Source organism: Typopeltis vanoorti, chromosome 9 (assembly GCF_054136105.1).
Source record: "Typopeltis vanoorti isolate ZY-2024b chromosome 9, IOZ_Tvanoo_1.0, whole genome shotgun sequence".
Taxonomy (NCBI): domain Eukaryota; kingdom Metazoa; phylum Arthropoda; class Arachnida; order Uropygi; family Thelyphonidae; genus Typopeltis; species Typopeltis vanoorti.
Window position 1 is genome coordinate 124,646,107 of NC_143557.1, and position 20,967 is coordinate 124,667,073.

General features: G+C 37.1%; 1 protein-coding gene across 1 annotated transcript in view; it reads left to right on the plus strand.

Moving 5' to 3' along the window:
• LOC150103501 (uncharacterized) overlaps nucleotides 1-20,967 on the plus strand; it is a 335,762-nt gene that overhangs the window by 207,931 nt on the left and 106,864 nt on the right. Inside the window, exon 9 of the mRNA XM_090398489.1 lies at nucleotides 1,066-1,129. Coding sequence (XP_090254615.1) covers nucleotides 1,066-1,129 — 64 coding nt within the window. The remainder of the gene's footprint in view (nucleotides 1-1,065; nucleotides 1,130-20,967) is intronic.

Consider the following 20,967-nt stretch of genomic DNA (forward strand, 5'->3'; position numbering starts at 1 on the left):
GAGACTGCAGATATGAGAGTCCTGAGAAAGATTAGGGCCACGAACAGATGGCATCAATGGCAATATCATATTAAAAATGAGGATATTAGGAAAGAATTTGACATTGTCAGCATCCAGGAATGCATTAGCAGAGCTAATTTCAGGGGCGGTATGGTCACTTAGACAGAATGGGCAAAGAAAGATTAGCAAAACAAGTGTTCTCTGCCAGGTTGGCAGGAAAAAGACCCAGAGGAAGACCAAGATATAGGTGGATTGATACAGTAGAAAGTGCCTTAGAAGATAGAAATATAAGATCTGATAATATTGGAGTCTTGACAGGTAACAGACTGATTTGGGGGAAAATTGTAGGTAGGAAGTTAGTGATGATGTAAATTTTTCATGTAGTACTATCATATCTTGTATACCCCTTTGAGGGTATATATCAGGAATTTGATGATGATCACTTTACCTTTTTTGCATCTGGATGGTGTGACTACTATCATGAATTTTTGCACCAGAGAACCATAGTTTTGTTACACTTTCATTAAGTACTCCCCTGATCATCGAGTTTCTGTAAATAATTTTCTCCTTAATTTGTTTTTCTGATTTGTTCACTCAGTCTTTATTATTACTTTGGACCATATGTTATTTCCTCTTCTCAGCCCTGCTAATCTCTTGCCACTTTGTTCTGTTATGGATAGGATTCAAGCATTCTATTTCTTTATGTCCATTTCATTCTTCTCTATTTCCACAGCTGCATGTTTGACATTAATTCCAACATTTTCCATCCTGTCGTCGATACAGCCCACTCTGCATACTTTTGCTCCATTCTCATCATCTAATAGGCACTTACTTTTGGAAACATCGAATACACTATCTCCTGATATCTCCATCTAATAGTATATTTGATCACTTTGAACTTCAAAACATTCTCCATAATAAATTGTATGAACTGTTTATAAAATAAAGATTTCTGCACAGTATTAATTTTTGTGATCCATTTATATTGAAATACTTCTGGATTATCTGTTTTATTTCTGATTGTTTCTTTCCATTCATAGATATCATTTTTTTTTTCATGAATAGAACAGAATAAGTCCTTCAAGCCCTGTTCCTGTTGGACTAACACCTCCAATGAATGGAAGAATGGGCAAGTTGATCTTAATTAGTCTCAGCTATTCATTATATATTTAATTTTTTTTTTTTTTAGAAAAAAATTATGAGCACTGTTGTGTATTTAGTGTTTTAATTTGAACTTTGAACTACTTATAGTCATGTTAATTTCAAATTATATAGATACTATATTTAATTTTCTCATAATGGCTAAGATAGCCTCCTGGCATTATCTAAGTCTATATTATTTTCTAGGGTAGTGTAAATATATTTTAGCTATTATATATTATATTATATTATATATATATATATATATATATATATATATATATATATATATATATATATATATATATATATAATTATATTATATATATAATTATATTATATATACAGTCATTCCTCGACTTACATCTAGGTTCTGTTCCATCTGGCAGGATGTAAGTCGATACATTAAATCAACAGAGTTATAGGGGTTAGGAACTTAACCATAGTAATTATACTGTCATTTTAATTTTTAAACCTTATTATAAAACTGTACTGTGTGTTACTGCCACTATAAAACAGGAGGATAATCACCCAAATCTTTCCCTACAATCACATCTTCATCACCTTCCCTGTGTGAACAATTTGGCTGGTGGCTTTTCTGATGTAACCTTTTTTTTTTTTTTTTTTGATAAAAATGTCCAGTGTGTTTTGTTTATTCCTGTTCTTCTTCTTTTCATCATAAATTTGTTCATAGCAAGCCAACGCAGCATGTACTTTCGTTTCTATTATTAAGTAGCGTTCAACATTAGGGTCCATGTCTTCAGCCATTTTGAGAACATCGCTAACTGTAAAGAACATTTCTGCAAGACCCTTCACTTTAAATTGTTTAACTATCTCTTCCTGTTTCTCTTTTCTCTCTTCCTTTTCTCGTTTTTCCTCTTCTGCAACAGTTGTTCCTCCAGTTCGACCAATTCTTCGTTGGTCAACTCTTCAGGAGAACTTTATGAGTTGAATTATGTCGTCATGATTCACTTCGAGATTCAGATTGTTTGCTAGGCCCACTATTTCTTCACTCAATTTGCAAGGATCTTCATTTTTTTTCAAAACTTACAAAATCCTGCAAAAACCTTTTTAATGTCTTTTTCCACACACCGAGAGGTCATTTCATCCTGTGCCACAGCAATATTTTTAATAGCATGATAAATATTGAATGTTTTCCAGAATTGCATGAGAGTCTGGTCATTTCCTTCAGTACCAGAAATGGCTTGTGAAAAAGTTATCCGTAGTTAATAAGTGTTAAATGCAAGAACTCCCTGGTCCATCGGTTGGATCAATGAAGAAGTGTTTGGAGGGAGAAAAATGACCTTGAATTTAGTGAAGATCACTGCTATAAGACGGGTGACCTGAAGCATTATCTAGAATTAATAAAATTTTAAATTCTGCATTTTCTTTCACACAATAACTTTTTATTTCACTGGCATAACAGTTGATTAAGGCATCCTCAAACAATTTTTGAGTCATCCACGCCTTATTGCTCCAGTAATGAACTGGGAGTATGCTTCTTAATATTTTTGAAGATTCATAGATTCTCACTGTGCCATATCACAAATGGTTTCAGTTTATATCCAGCCACATTACCCATAACAGAATAGTAATATGGGCATTAAGAGCTTTGAAACTGGGTATAGATTTTAGCTTTTTGTGGATGAAAGTCCACTCGAGCATTTTTTCTGAAACAAGGATGTCTCATCCATATCAAATATTTGCCGTAGCAAATAATTTTCCTCCGCAATAATTTTATTCAATTTTTCCACTCCTTGGCAGGCTTCTCGGCACTTGCAGATTCCCATACATTTTCACATTATGCAGTGCAAAACACTGCTTGAATCTCATGAACCCACCTGAAGAAGCGTTGAATTTTTAGTTGTAATCGGGTCCTGCTTTCTTCTTTTTCAACATGTTGAAGAGACTCAGTGTTGTTGTTATGGTCACAGTGCTAAGGGGTATGAGCTCTTGGTTCATGTCCTCTATTCATGATGCAAGTAGATTTTCCATATCACCGATAGGACCTTGTCGTTGCTTCGTCATTATCGTAGATTTAATGAAAGTAGATCCTTTCACAGGCTCTACGATTTTACCCTTATTTTTCAAAATGGTCCTCACTGTAGGATGAGACCATCCGAAGCCATGCACGATCACATTAACGGGCTTACCAGCTTCATGTTGCTTTATAACTTGCAACTTAGATTCAAGATCAATTGCTCGCCTCGTTTTCTGTGATTCTTCACTAAGTTTTTTGATTGTGTGTGTGTAGGGGCCATGTTGCACAAAACATCACAAAATATTTAACGATAAATACACAAATAACATATTTTCCAAACACAAAATCAACAGAGGACACATGCCGACTGCTGAGGGAGGTTGCCGGTAAAAGCGCTGTTGCCACTGTGCATGCTTTACCTTACGCTCGCTTGCATCTTGTAAGCATAGCAGAAAATGTTATTTATTCCCTTATGGGATCACGGACGTATCTTCAAAAGGACGTAACTCGAACGGACGTAAGTCGAGAGATGACTGTATTATATATTATTATATTATATATATATATATATATATATCATCATCATCATCAAATTCTGCCATGTACCCTCAAGGGGTGTACAGGATATGATAGTACTACATGAAAAAAATTACATCATTACTAACTTCCTATCTACAATTTTCCTCCAAATCAGTCTGTTACTTGTCAAGACTCCAACATTATCAGATCTTATATTTCTATCATCTAAGGCACTTTGTACAGTATCAGCCCACTTATATCTTGGTCTTCCTCTGGGTCGTTTTGCTGCCAACCTGGCAGAGAACACTTGTTTTGCTAATCTTTCTTTGCCCATTCTGTTTAAGTGACCATTCCACCTGAGATTAGCTCTGCTAACGCATTCCTGGATGCTGACAATGTCAAGTTCTTTCCTAATATCCTTGTTTTTAATATAATATTGCTATTAATGCCATCTGTTCACGCCTCTAATCTTTCTCAGGACTCTCATATCTGCAGTCTCTAGTCTTTGGTCAAGTGTTTTACTTCTGACATAGCACTCAGATCCATAAGTTAAAACTGGTTTGAACACCGTCTTGTATACAGCTAATTTAGTGTTCCGACTAATTTCTCTCCTATTCCATATGAATTTATTCAATTGACTTCCCACCATACCAGCTTCGCTGATTCTGTTATCTATTTCTATATTTAATTTACCATCTTCACTAAAAATCATGTCTAAGTAGCTGAAATGTTTTACTTGTTCCACACGTTCTCCATTCACAACACAGTTGACATTTTCAAAGATTCTGCCTATTTTCATTGTCTTTGTCTTTTTATTGCTAACCTTCATACCATATCTATTACGACAGTTATTCAATTTAGTCAGAGAATCTTGCAGACTTGTAGCGGGTTTATTTAGAAGTATAACATCATTCGCATAAAGCAAAGAGCTGACATTAACATCTCCAATTTTGATATCATGTTTATTACCACTTTCCTTCATAATGTGATCCATATAGATAATGAATAACAGAGGGGATAATATACATCCTTGTCTAACACCAGATTTAACATTAAACCATCCTCCTGTACTTCCTTAAATTCTAATTGCTGACTTGCAACTCAAATAAAGACTAAGTATTGCGTGATATAATGCCCCATTGACACCATATAACTGTAGTGTATTGAATAGCTTCTCTCTTGGCACCTTGTCATATGCCTTTTCCAAATCAAGAAAACTGAAATACAGATCTTTGTTATATTCCCATGCTTTCTCAACTATTTGTCGTAAAGTGAAGATCTGATCCTGACAGCCTCTATTTAACCTGAATCCAGTTTGTTCTTCACCAAGCTTTTCTTCCACAATTTTTCTCACCCGTTTCTCAAGTATACTTACATATATCTTACCAGGAACACTCAGTAGGGAAATACCTCTATAATTCTCACATTCCGTTTTTTTTTCCCCCTTTTTATATATAGGTATTATGAGAGCTCTACTGCAATCATCGGGAATTCGTCCCTCTGTCCAGAATTTCTGAACTATGCAGTGCAGCCGCTGTAAGACTTTTATACCATCATACTTCAGCATTTCTGGGCGAATATCATCTACTCCTGCTGCCTTTCCACATTTCAAGCCTTTGATGGCTTTTTCTACTTCAAGTATGGATATGTATTCCTGCCTGCATGCCTGGTCAGTTTTTTTTCCACTGCGCTGTCGTCACTGCTTGTTTCATTTAGAAGTTTTTCAAAGTAATTACTCCATTCTTCAACGATATCTTTTTCCCCTGTTTTCATGTCACCTTTATCATCTCTAACTCCTTTTACAAAACTCTTTCCTCCATTCTTAAGCTTCTTCAACAACCTCCAGAATATTTTGCCACCTTCTTGATATTTATTTTCTATATTCTTGCCAAAGTCCTCCCATGATGTTTGCTTAGCTAGTTTTACACAGTGTTTATCATTGTTGTATTTTTCTCTGTATTTTCTAAGAGAACAAGCTGATTTATTTGCCAGGAACTTTTGATATGCTTTCTTCTTTTCCTTCACTGCCTCTTTAACTTCCTGTGTCCACCATGGAGTTCTAATTTTTCTATCTTTGCAGACAACTTCACCACATGTCTCTCTAGCTGAATCAATCAGGGCTTTCTTCAAGGTTTGCCACTGAATCTCCAATGTTTGATTCCTGTTCTCAAACTCCTTCATATTTTCTTCAATAATCTTTGTGTATTTTAGTCTACAGTTCACATCTGAGAGTTGCTCAACTTTTATTCGCTTTAAAACTTTCTTGCATGTTATTCTTTTCAATATGAAATTCAATTTTATCCTGCTCAAGACTAAATAGTGATCACTTCCAATTTCAAATCCTCTGTACACTCTGGTGTCCTGCATCAGGGAGAAAACATCACTATCAATGATAACATAGTCATTTAGACATTTCTTATTCCTTGCCTCTTCTCTCCATGTGAATTTGGGCACATTTTTATGTTGGAACATGGTGTTAGTAATAACCAGTCCATGTCCTGAGCAGAAATCCAACAGATATTTGCCATTGTTATTAGCTTTGCTCTTTTCTCCAAATTTTCCCCGAAATATTTTTGTATGTCTCACAATCATTTCCTACTCTGCTATTTAGATCCCCAACAAGGACCAACTTTTCCTTTTTCATTGTGCTTTTTCAGTTGCTTTTTCTAAAGCCTAAAAAAAGTCCTCCACTTCTACGTTAGCAGAACCTTCTGTGGGACCATAGGCACAAATAAGTCTCATTGTCCAGTTCCCCATTCTCATATTTGCCTACATTACTCAACTTGAGACTGACTGCCATTCAAGAAGATTAGCATCATATTTTGTGTTGAAGACTATGGCTACTCCTTCTTTTCCTTGATTGTTATTTCCTGAATATAACATTTTGTATTTATTGCTCAGAAAGATCTCACCAGTTTTTGTCTTTTTTTTTTTTTTTTTTTTCAGTCACCCCTATAATGTCGATCTGGTACTTATCTAATTCATCAGCTAGCTCCTTTTCTTTGCCATTCCGGCTTTTTATGTTGATAGTACCGATCTTTAACTCTAGTGGTGTTGAGTTGGGGTGTGTTTTCAGATTTGTTCCAATAGCTGACTTTTCGCTGTTCGCCCTGGTTCCCTGGTGAAAACAATGGGGCTAAATGGTTGGCTAAATCCCAGATTGCCAGCCCATCCTCGTTCGTTTAGTATCGAAGTAGATACCCAACAGTGTGCACCATGAGAAGGTGAGGATTGGACATTAGGTCAGAAGCCCTGGTCGGTTCTCCGCATTCCATTAAAGGCTATGTGGAGGTCTCCTCTCAGTTATACAGTTTTGACCCTTAAGCACCCCATATATATATATATATATATATATATATATATATACACACATATATAATTATATTATATATATTATATATTATTATATTATATAATGGCCCAAGCACTGGGCTCCGTGCTTGGTTCATTATTGTTTAATTTGTACATAAATGCTATAGGAAATGGCTTACAGGGAGATATTCAGTTGTTTGCTGATGTTGAAAGTTTGCAGGATGATTTAAATAAGCTGGTAGAATGGGCAAATGATAATGGATGTCAGTTCAATGTGGGAAAGTGTAAAGTCATGCATTTTGTGATTAAAAGATTACCAGCTGTGTACTACATTGATGGAACAGTACTCCAAGAGATTGATGAGGCTAGGGATTTAGGGGTGTTGGTAGATAGGGAGATGAAGTTCAGAGGACACATTGCTAAGGTGTCCAAGATTGCACATAGGATTACTTGGTTGTTGAGGAACACACTGACATCCAGAGATAAAGAGGTTATTATTCCTCCTTTATAAAGCGTTGATACTTCCACATTTGGATTATTGTGCTCAGGTCTGGTCACCTGGATTCCTTGGAGATGAGGAGGCTGTGGAGACGGTTCAGAGAAGAATGACTAAGTTTGTGAGTGATGTAAAAAATGCTCCCTACATTGATAGATTGAGAGCTTTAGGATTGCATAGGTTGGTTGATAGGTGGAGAAGGGGGGATATGATAGAAACATCTAAATTACTAAAAGTTATAAGATTGATGCAGACGAAATTTTTCAGCTGTGTGATAGTGATGGAAGAACAAGAGGTCATCCCTGGGGAAATTAAAGAAACGTATGGTTAACAAGAGTGTGAGAACGAGGTTTTTCACCTGGAGGGTGGTGAATGACTGGAATGCATTGACTGACTCACTTGTGAGTTCTTTGTCTGTAAATGAATTCAAGAAGAGCCCTCGATGAGTCCACCACTGACTCTATGGAGATACCCATAATAATAATAATAATAATAATATCTCTACTACGTGTGTGTGTGTGTGTGTGTGTGTGTGTGTGTGTGTGTGTGTGTGTGTGTGTGTGTGTGTGTGTGTGTGTGTGTGTGTTTGTGTGTGTGTGTGTGTGTGTGTGTGTGTGTGTGTGTGTTTATAAACCGAGTGGCCAGTTTATTAGAGGTATCCATCTAATAGCATGTCTGATCAGTTGACGCATCCAATTTTCACAACAACAACAACAACAAAAATAAAATAAAATAATAATAATAAAAATAATAAAATAAAAAATGCTCTGGCATAGACATAGTCAGAAATCACCCTGAAAACACATTTTTAGCTGTTTGTAAAAGAAAGATGGATTCTGAATTGTCTGAACAATTGAGAATCTATCTTTCTTCAGGTGCATTTCTGTTACATCCAATTATAAAATCTAAATTCAGTAAACCATCTGTTGAATTCAAAAACACAATAGCCCTACTAAATAAATATGATGTAGATATAGGTTCAGGTATAGTAGTAGTTGAACAGTACCTAAATGTCCTGAAATGTGTAAGGAGTTCGTGTTAGTTATTGCTAATGTCATTAAACAAGAATTAGTTAAAGAAATCAGTCTAGTAGAGGGAATCATCTGTAAAAGCATCTTCTAGATGCCTATACAGATATTTCAAATGAAGGAACTTGTGCTTTATAATACATAAAAATCAGAAACTGAAAGAGGCATATGCTTCCATAATTTATCTTCAAAACTCAACAGCTGCAGGTTACTTTAGAGCATGAAGTGAACAAGGCATTATTAGGCATTGGAAAAGATGGAGCAAGTAACATGCTATATCTGTTCCAGTGCCTATTAACAAAAATGGGAAAAAAGGGAAACTAGTGGCAAAATTTAAAGAGATATACCAGATCTTATATCAGCATGCTGTATTGCATGTAATTTAGATATGGCTGTATTAAATTCTGCAAAAGATATTCCCTTTTGTTACTGTAATTAAAATGGTAGTAAAAAAAAATTATAACTTTTACCAGAATTCACCAAAAAAAAAAAAAAAAAAGACAAAGAATTGGGAAAAGTAGCACCCATTGAAACAATAATCCTCTAGTGCTAGTATCTGCATGCATTCAATAACGTGGGTTTCTAATTGAGTGGAAGTACTGACTGCACTTCTTAGCAACTACCCTGCAGCGGTAATGTACTTGGAGGAAATAAGCAATGTTGAAGAGAATGTTTCTGCAAAATCAAAACTCTTGTTAAAGAAAATGAATCTTCCTTTACAATAAGAATTAATTTTTCCCTTAGCAGTGGAAAAGAGGATGGTTCTGCAAAATCAAAAAGCTTGTTAAAGAAAATTAAGACAGTACTCCTTTAAAATAAGAATTAATTTTTTCCCTTATGATTTTTTTAAACCTTTTTCAAGCAACTCTAATTGAATTTTCAAAAGGAATACTTGCTACTTGGTCAAATTAAATGTAATGTGGAGGGTGCCTTGAATGGCCTGAAAGAAATTAGAGAAGATCCAAAGCATTCTGAGAGGAAATGGGTAGTTAATATAAAATAGACTAGCCGTATACAGTGATATTCAGTCAGCTGATGCATAAATTATTCTAATATTGAACAACATTAGAATAGCTTTTTTTTTTAAATTATACCTTCATATTTGATATATTCAAATTCAAATTCAAATTTGAATATTTGATATATTCAAAAAATTGACTGCAGTTCCAAATGCATGACAATTAAAAGTGAAAATTTACCAATTTAAGATATGCAGATGATATTGTATTAATTTCAGAATCAGCACAAAACCTACAGAAAATGATAAATATGCTGAACATAGAAAGAAAAAAGATAGGTCTTAAAATAAATAGAGAAAACAGAAAAGTTATGTTTAATAGGTACTTAACCACGCTACTGGCCGGGACGTATATATACGTCCAAGTTATCATGGGTGCGAAGTGCATATTAAAATTGTAATACCATTGATATGACATTAAAATATATGATGGATACGAAGCGTATGAGGATGCGTATTTGATCCATAATGGCCGGTAAAGTGGTTAAGAGCAAAAACAATAAAACTTGATGATAAACCAACTCCTCTTATGTATGCTTTCGGCAACTTTTTGACATTGAAAATGGATTACAGAATGAAATTAAAAGAATACGGTTAGCCTGGTATTCATCTGGGAAATTGAATTACATCTTTGAAAATAAGTTATCCATCTGCCTGAAAAGCAAAGTATTCAATCAATGCATATTACCAGTATGCATTGATTCAACTATAAACAAATGGAAAAACAAATACCGGTGATAGAAAGAAGAATGGAGAGAATCATCCTAGGAATAACACTAATGAATAAAAAGAGGAAGGAATGGATCAGATCACAGACAAAAGTCTTGAATGTGATAGAAATTGTAAAAGCACCCAAATGTAGATGATCAGAACATCTGGCTTGAGGAATGGACAATAGATGGACCAGAAAAGTAACAGAATGGATACCTACCAGAAAGAGAAATTAAGGACACCCAAAAATAAGATGGGCAGATGAAATAGAAAAACTGGGTAGAAAGAGATGGATGGCAGAAGCAGAAGACTAGGAAAATTGGAAAATCATGTGGGAGGCCTTCGTTCAGCAGTGGATCGAAAATGGCATGAGAAAGAAGAAGAAGAAGAATTGATAAAAAGATATGGTGAACATGAATCAGAAATTGCTAATACTGTCTCAGTATTCGATACCTGTATCCAGCCAGAAGATCTGAAAGATTTTGGGAAAGAGGAAACTAAGCTTTTGGGTAAAATTTGGTAATAATGAAGAAACAATTTCAATAAATTTGTTAAAAAAGTTATATGAGTTTAGAATTGTAGCTAAAATTTAAACATATAAGACCTTTTTGAAAGAACAGTAAATAATAAAAACAGCTTTCCATTTCTCTCAAAACTTTTTGAAATTGTAGCCAATATACCAGCAAGTTCATCATCTGAATGAGGTTTTAGTCAAATGAATCTAATAAAAAAGAAGTTGAAGTCATCAATGAATCCCTTTATTCGGAATGATTTATTGATCATATATAAGAATGTATCTTATATATGATCCTTATCTGTACAATTTTATTCCATATAAATTAGTGAATAAGTGGTATTTCAAAACCATGAAACACATAGGAACACAAATATTACTATTATATAGTTGAATTGAAAGTATTAGTGGTGTACATTTTAAACCCATGTAAAGGAAAAGATATTTCTGTATCATTATATGCAAAGTGCAGTAAGAATTAAAGAATCTGTTATATTTGTTTTGTCATCAGAACATTCCTGTAAACATATTTATATAAATTAACTGATGTAAATTTGTTCTTTTGTGGCTAGTTGATTAAACTGGGTTTCTGGAGCCTTACTTTATGAGCCAGTGGTTCTCGTTGCCATCTTCATTTAAAGTCTTCAGATCACAGCCTTTATTCATTATTTTATACACATGAATGCAGATATATATATATATATATTGTTTCCAAGAATGAGTCTACCATATATGGTGCATATCATTTACTGTTAGTAATGTATACTTTGGATTCCATTTAGTGTGGGTATATCACTTATGTTTTGAGCATGTGTATGTTGATTTATACCTCCCAAAGGAGTAGAGGATTAAATACTTGAATACCAAGTATTCGAGTTTCCTCTGCAGTTAGCAAAACATTTTCAAAGTAAGTTATATGCTTAAGAAATTATATTCTATAGGCCTTTAAAGTGGATACTAGATCTTCTTCTTTCTTCTTCTTCTGCAGCTTCTCCCACTTAAGTGGGGTCACTGTTGATGATGAGTCTCCTCCACATCCTCCTGTGTTGGGCTGTCACCACATCTAAGTTCTTCATCCTCAAGTCCTCTTCTACCAGCTCCCCCCATCTCTTCTTTGGCTGCCCACGCTTCCTCCTTCCTTGCACATCCATCTGCATGACCCTTCTTCCCACATATTCGTCCTCCCTCCTCATCACATGACCAAACCATCTCAACCTTGCTTCCTGTATCTTTGCTCCTAAGTTCGTAACTTTCACTGTTCCCCTCACATAGTCATTTCTCAGACGATCCTTTCTGGTCACACCGCACATCCACCTAATAATTCTCATCTTTGCTACTTCCATCCTACTGATGTTATTTTTCCTCAGGGCTACAGTTTTCTATAGCATACGTCATAGCTGGCCTCACTACTGTCCTATAGATTTTGCCTTTCAGATTGATCGGCACCCTCTTATTGCATAACACTCCAGCCATCTCCCTCCAGTTCCTCCAACCTGCTTGTATCCTGCATCCCACTTCCTTCTCAGCTCCTCCATCTTCTTCCACTGTTGAACCTAAGTATCTAAAGTCCCTCACCTTCCTGATGACATTTCCTTCCAGCTCCAGATCTGTGTTCTGGCTGCCGCCCACTGTGCAACACATATACTCTGTCTTACTTCTGCTAAGTCTCATACCTCTCTCTTCCAGTACTTTTCTCCATCTTTCCAGTTTAGTTCCTGCTTCTTCTCTTGAATCTGCACACAGCAAGATGTCATCTGCATACAACATTGTCCAAGGTGCATCCTCTCTCACCTCCTCCATCACCACCTCCATCACAATGTTAAACAGAAACGGACTTAATGCTGACCCTTGATGCAAGCCAACTGTTACTTGAAAACTTTCTCTCTCTCTCTCTCTCTCTCTCTCTCCCAGACAGGTCCGAACACTCAAGGGCTCACTTTAGTGAGTATGGGCATGGCAAACCTGAGGTACCAGATGCTGGACCATGCCTTACTTCATGTAATATACATCTGTTATATTATCCTGTAGACTGGTCCCTCCCCTTCTTTCTTTACTTCTTTCTCCTCTCCTTGCTCCTTCCCCCCCTGATGCTATTAGAGTATTCGAGGGCTAGGGGTGAATCTTTCCTATCTTGCTAAGTCATTTCGTCTTATGCAGCCACTGAAGGAGGCAAGCTATCCTCAATAGGTGCCGGTCCCAAGCCCGGATAAATGGCGAGGGTTGATGTCAGGAATGGCATCCGGTCGTAAAACTTTACTGCCAGCTCTAGCTATGATATGAGTCAAAGAGAAAGTGGATACTAGATCCACTTTAAAAATCTACTTTCAAAGATCCATTTTCAAAGCTGAAAGTTTTGTAAGTTGACCTGAGAGCATACAAGAATACAATCCTCATCATCCCCAAATTGCCTTATCGCTCTACCTTTAGTAATTATATTCTAGTTTTAATCCTATACCCAAGAATTAGTGTGAAGTAACTTTGCATCAGTTGCCTTTGTATTTCATAACACAAAAACATTATGGGAAGAGTTACTACCTAGACCAATTTTGACTTTTATTCAGATCACATAAGTAGAAGCCTAGAAGATACCAAGGTTAAATCAATGCAGAAGTAACTCCTGCATTGATGAAACCTCAATTAAGGTCAGACCTGATATCAGTTGGCGCCAGACCAGGGAGAAGATAAGAAGGTTAAATCAGTTTATTAGTAACTCATGTATTCAGTGTAACTTTCAATGCAGTGCATGCCATGATCCTTGATGATAGACAAACACAAGCCAAAAACATTGCCATGACTCTGGGGATATCTACCGATTGAGTTGGGGTTATTATCCACCAACATCTGGACATTCAGAAGTTCTCAGCGAAGTGAGGCCTCAAATGTTTGAATGCTGACCAAAAGAGAGCACGTGTGCTGTCATCTCAAAGGATTTTGGATTATTTTGAGAAATCAGGTGCAAATTTTTTTTAGCTTGTATTGCGACTGTTGATGAAACACAGCTTCATCACTGTGACCCAGAGACTAAATAGTCATTTGAGTGCAGACACAAAGGTTCTCCATGGCCAAAGAAGTTTCGAATCCAAAAGTCAGTAGGGAAGGTTCTTGCCATTGTCTTTTTGTGATATGGATGGTGTAATCCATATCAAGTACTTCAATAAAGGTGCAGTTGTTAACAAATCAGTTTATTCAACAGCTCTGAAGGAATTGAAGGAGATACTGAAGAAAAAATGGTGCAGGAAACTGAGAAGAGGAGTGTTGCTTTTGTGGGACAATGTACCTGCTCACACTATGAAACCCAGCAGACAATATACAACTTGGACTTTCAATGTCTGCTTTCCCCCACCCTATTCGCCAGACCTGGCACCATCTGACTATTCCCAAGTTTAAAGAAACACTTGAAAGGAACAAAATTTACCACAGATGATGAAGTCATATCTGCAACTGAGGACTGGTTTGTGCAACAAGGAAAGACTCTTTTCTGAGAGGATTGTAAGTGATGTAGCACCATTGTAATAAGTGTATATCATTTCATGTGGTATATGTCGAATAATGCGTGTTACATCATTCTATCTCAATTTCTGAGCCTCTGTAACTCAGACAGTATAGATGAAGCCCTTTGGTTGAAAAGACCTGGGTTCGATTCCTGTCCATGACATGAGGAATAGACCTTTATCTGGTCTCTTTCGACTAAAGGTGAATTAACCGGTCTCATCAGTATTCACCTGGAAACCTGGATTTTTTGTCCCTCAGAACAGGCAAACCGGCTCGGTGAACATACATGGATCTATAGTCATAAAATACATACTTAATCCCTCATTAGGAGGGCTCCACCTGTCCTAAGGATGGTGGAGGAAAGGGGGGAACCCCATAAGAAATAATTAAATAATTTCAATTTCTTCATTGTGATTGTCACAACTTTTCAGCACATCCTCGTACCTTCAGAGATAAAATATTAATTAAAAACTAAACAAGTCACACACTTTCAGGATTTAGGATGTGGTATAATATTTATTATTACTATTTTTATTATTATAACGGTGTCTCCATGGAGTCAGAAGACTCGTTGCAGGAAACCCTACATTGACACACTAATCATTATTCACACAATACCTATCACACTTCTCCTTAAACTCATTCACAGATGAAGCACTCACAACCATGTCTGTCAACACATTCCACACATTTACCACTCTCCAAGCAAAAAATCTAGTCCTAATATCCTTGTTGATCCCATTCTTACACAATTTCCAGGGATGATCCCTCATTCTGTCCCTTCGTACACTGTATAGAAAAAAGTCATCAGTATCAATCCTATTAAATATTTTTAATAACTTATATGCCTCTATCTTATCTCCTCTCTTATGCCTATCAGATAGTTTTTGGAGCCCACAGACCTTCAGTCTTTTCTCATATTCCACAGACTTGCAACAATCTTTGTCACTTGCCTCTGGATCCTCTCCATCACTTCTTCATCACAAAGGAATCCAAATGACCTGATCTGTGCACAATAGTCCAGATGTGCCCTTATTAATGCCTATTAAAGTGGACAATGACTGAGCTATCCCTACTTGTCACTGTGTTCTTCAACAACTGTGTAATTTGAGGTGCTGTTTTGGCCACCCTTTCAATATGCCCTCTAAAATTAAGCTCTCTGTTCACAATCATCCCAAAGAACCTTGCTTCTTCAACTTCTTGCAGTTCATTTCCATTAATATAGTGCACAGCATGTGATCTCAACCCTCCAGAAGTGCATCACCTTACACTTAGCCATGTTAAACTGGCAGCCATTTACTTTTGTTCATATTGCCAGCATATTTAAGTCATCCTGCAAGATATCTACATCGACTTCATTGACTATTTCTCTTCTAATTTTGCATCATCAGCAAGCAAGTGGATATTTCTTGTCAAATTATTTCCAGTATCATTAATATGCAAATTAAACAACAGAGGAAGACCAAGTTCTGAGCGCCCTTTACACCAATAGTCACCTGCCTTCTCCTGGACTCATCTCCTCCATAAACTGCTCTTTGATATCTATACATCAGCCACCCTCTAATCCAAATCACCAACTTTGGATCCATTCCCACTAGCTCCAATTTATGCAACAGAGAGTTCCGTTTGGAATCCTGTGAAATGCCTTTGCAAAGTTTCTTTTCTCTATCTGCATCTCCTGATTATACATTTGATCCAGATAATGATGTGGATAATAAATTACACCATTTTCAAATAATCTCTGCTACTGTAAGATGAAGGCAAAAGAAGAAAGGAAACATACCAACAGGCTTATATGGTTCAGAAAGTTGGATATAGAAAAAATATAATGAAAATAGAACACTAGCTGTGAAATGAAATTTCTTAGAGCAGTTAAAGAATGTACAAGAAAGGATGGAATACAAAATGATGAAATAAAGAATTACAAATATAGGCAATAAATGGTAAAATAAAAGAACATTGAATTATAGCAGATGAAACAGAGAAGGCTACTAATGGAAGTAATAAAATATAAACATAAAGGGAAAAGAGATATTGGAAAACTAAGGAAGAGAATGAAAATATAGTCCTTTAGTTGTGAAGACAAGCTTTTAGCCTATATCTTGAACAGACCATATATGCATCTCCCTTGTGCAATGCATTCCTCACCTTGATTTGAAATACATAAGTAAATTGGTAAAAGATGTCTTCCCTTTAACAAATCTATTCTGATCACAGCTCCATGCTGTTATTAACCCAATATTTTATTCTACCACACACACTGACCTCTCTGACATCTTAACACACTGACATCTTAACCACAACTCCAGATACACAGATTAGCCTACAGTTTGTATCCTCAGCTACACCAACCATTGTAAAGTGAAATAATTTTACTCTCTTTCCAATTCTTTGAAACTTGTCCTGTAGCAGGTTCTTGTCGAAGAGTTACACCAAGGCTGCTATTAACTTCCTAGAACATTCCCTCAAGATGCAGTAACATCCCTCAATTCCTGTTGCACATTTCACATTATTTTCTTAATTTCTCATATATCTCTTGCTTGCTTACTATCACTTTAACCTCCCCCATTCCCTCTACAATCATGATGTTCTATTTATGAGTATTATTATTATTGTTCAGGCCTCCATCGAGTCAAAAGACTCATCATGAGAGGTCTTTCTTGGGAAACACAAAGTCTATCAAGACTCATCGTGGGAGGTACCTCTTAGAAAACACAAAGTCTATCATACCACTCCTTAAACTCATTGACCGTTCTCACTCTCCCCAATCTATCAGGCAATGCATTCCATGGTTCAACCACCCTCCATGCAAAGAAACAACTCCTCACCCTCTTGCTCACAGTTTCTTTTTGTAACCTCCAGAGATGGCCCCTTGTCATCACTCCTTCACACTGTTCAACCAAGCAAAGAACTCCCCAGTGTCAACCCTGTAACCACCTCTCAACAGCTTAAAGGTCTCAATCATATCACCTCTCCTTCTTCTATCCACCAAACTTTGCAGTCCACATTCCCTCAGCCGATCCTCATAACTAATATTGTACAGTCCTGAAACCATCTTTCTTATCTGCCTTTGTACCCTTTCCACGGTTAATTTATCCCCTTCAAATCCTGAGGAACAAATCTGTGAACAATAGTATAAGTGTGGTCTGATCAGAGTCTTATACAATGGAATGATAACTCTTTTATCTCTGCTCGTCGGTGTCCTTCTCATTACTGCAGCAATTCTCTGTGTTACCTTCACCAATATTCACCTTCACTAACCTTTGCAATATGTCACCTAAATTTCAGGTTTCTATCAATCATTAACCCCAGATCTCTTGTCTCCCTACTTCCTGTAGTATACCTCCTTCAATAGAGTATGCAGTGTCCCCTTAATGTGTCCCAAACCTCAAGACCTTACATTTTGCTGCATTAAACCGAAAACCCCATTCATTTGACCATCTGTCTAACTTTATTCAAATCCTCTTGCAGGGCTGCCACATCTGCACTATTACTAATAATCCTTCCCAGCTTTGCATCATCTGCAAACAACTGAACATCCCCCTGCAATCCACTAACAATGTCATTGATATAAAGATTAAACAATATAGGTCCCAGCAGTGAGCCCTATAGGACCCCACTTGTAACCCTCTGCTTCCTTGAAACTGCCCCATCATACAAAACTCTCTGATACCTATCGAACAGCCAATCCTGAATCCAGTTGACCAACCTCACATCCAGACCCATGTGGTACAATTTAAATATCAGCTTATCATGGCACCCTATCAAATGCCTTCACTAGATCGAAGAAAATGGCAGTATATGCCTTCCCCTCATCTACTGCTCTTGTGACATTATTATAAAAGGTTAGCATATTACTAAAACAAGAGCACTTCACAAATCCATGTTGATTCTCACAGATAATATTACCCTCATCTGCCCAATGCTGTATAAACCTTCATTAATTGTCTTCACTAATTTGCCTTCACTAATTTCTCCAAGATCTAACAACTACTGATGACACACACACAAAGGCCTATAATTAGACACTTCCAGTCTGCTACCACCCTTATGCAATGGCACTATCTTACCTTCCTTCCCTTCCCTGGGCACCTTTCCCGTAGCCAGACTTTTATTGAAAAGCCAGGTCAAAGGAGCTGTCAGTTCTTTAGCACATTCTCTCAAAACTCGTTGTAAAATGCCATCCAGTCCCACGGCTTTACTGACATCCAGAGTACTCAGCATCTGGAACACACTCTCCTCCTGCACTTCTAAACTTCGAACCTGCCCTGTCCCTCTAGTATTAAAATTTACTCCTCCAGGATGAATTACTCCAATAAAGTGTTCATTGAACAATTCCACTATGTCCTCTGCATCAGTCACTCCATTCCCGTTTTTATTCAACAATGTCAATCTTCCACAGTTATTTCTTCTACTTCCTCCTACTGGCCACATAGCTAAAAAATTCCCTAGAATTTTCTGTGGATCTTAGGGCCAATCTCTTCTCATATTCCAGTTTTGCCTTTCTTACTATACTAGTCACTTTCCTGGATTGTGTCTTATTTTCTTGATGCATCTGCTTTTCATCTGTCTCCTTATATTTCTTCTGTATCCTCTTTTTCACATGCAGTTCTGTTTAATATTGTTTGCCATCCACTTTACTCCAAATTGTGTCCTCTTCTTCACTCGTGGAATACAGTTTACTATTGCTGCTAACAAATATTCCTTCACAATTTTCCAAGCACTAATGATATCCCGTCCCTCCATGAAACTTCCCTGAGTTGATATCTAAGACTATTATATCACCTGCTTTATAATTCCACACATATTCCTGTCTCTTTGATACTCCTGCATGTCTATTCATCTTCCAAGTCAAAACCACGTGGTCACTCGCTCCAACTGGTTGGACAGATGTCATCTCAGTTATTATCAACTCTTCTGATGCTATGACCAAATCCAAAACTCTTGAACCTCTTGTTCCCTCTATTACATGTTGCCTAAGACATTTGTCCCTCAAACATTCTAGAAATTCCATTCCCTTATTGCTACATGCATCTTCCTCTCCCCAATTTATACTGCTGTAGTTAAAATCTCCCAGAACAATCATTCTTCTTGCACTTGCCAAGCTCGTCTAAACGTCTCCTGGTCTCCACCCTCTGTGCTCCTTGGACTGTAGCAACACCCCACTAAATATCCTGTTCTTCCCACCTCTACCTCTTACCATGCTTGCAAAATCCTTACTGTCACTGCCTTTCAAAGCCTCCATTCATAGAGGACATAAGTCGTCACTTATCATAAGCAGTACTGCACCACCACGCTTTCCCTTCCGAAAAATGCTGTACCCTGCTAGTTCTATTCCTGTTATTATATCCCCTTCTGTCAACGACGTCTCAGTGATCCCAATAATCTTTGCCCAGGCTGATGCTATGAACCCCATCAATTCCTCTCCTTTATTCCGGATACTCTTGGCATTGGTGTAAAGCATAAAAATGCCATTGTTTCTATACCCAGCATTATCCCCTGTAGACTCTACTGGGCTCAGCATTACCTGATGTCATCCCCCGTCTCCCAAATACCCATTCCCTCAAGAGGCCACCCCTGCTATTATCCACCATGGGACACAGTGACTCATTCATAACAGCAATCTCTCCAGATGTCTACGTCCTTCCTCATTCAAATGCAAGCGATCTCTCGTGTACAATTCCTCTCTGTCCTCAAACATCCTCCAAGCATCCACATATTCTAATCCTCTCTTCTGACACATTCTAGCTATGCTATTATGTTATTCAATATTATTGCTCTTCTGCTCAGCTCATCACTATCATACCTAGGCAACACACACATACTATCTTTCCTCTCTGTGTCTTCTCTTCTTTTGCACAACCTCAAGCAAGAATTTCATATCTCTCGCTGCCTAATTTACATTACCTGTCAAGTCAAGTCATTTGTTCCTACCATCACAATCATCTCATTCACCCTTTCACCCCTCTTAATTGCCATAGCTTTCTATCGTTCCTTCCTCCATATGTATGGAGGTATTGTTTCATTAGCACCCTCCACATATCCTGGTCTATAACATCCAACTGAATATCTTCTACCTTCAACTTACATCATCAACTAATACCTCACTCACACTCACAGCATACTGCCTCAATATGTATGAAACATTGTGAAGAAATGCAGGCTGAATATCTTAACTACATCTTCTACAGCCATTATTAATCCACTGTTTTCATCCATTAACATAATTTTACTAATCATTCTCTCTTCATGTTGCCATATTGAAAGAACTTCTGGGATTTTCTTTCCTGATTGGTTAATTTCTGGGCATACTGCACTTCTGCTGTCTTTATCAACCAAGTATTGCCTGCTTTCTGTGCTTTTGATGGAACCGATTATTATCTTTCTTTGTGTGTGTGTGTGTGTGTGTGTGCATGTGTGTGCATGTGTGTGCGCGCGCGCGTGCTATCTCCACAGCATCTTATTTCAGTTTGCAGGCTTAATCCTTTCATTCATCTATTTTACTGCACCTTATTCAGCCTTGTGCACATTGCTGCTGTTAAATATCCCTTAATCTGTGTGCAGCATTTATCTCCTTTCTGTTTACCTCCTCATTCCATACAATATCTTGAGGTGATTAACTCAAGGTTACTTGTACCAAATGGAGAGAGACGTGATACTCCCATTTATAATCACATCCTCTAATGATATGATCAGATCTAAGGCTCTCAATCCTCATGTGTCCTTTGTTACATTCTGCATAAGGTAGTTGTCTCT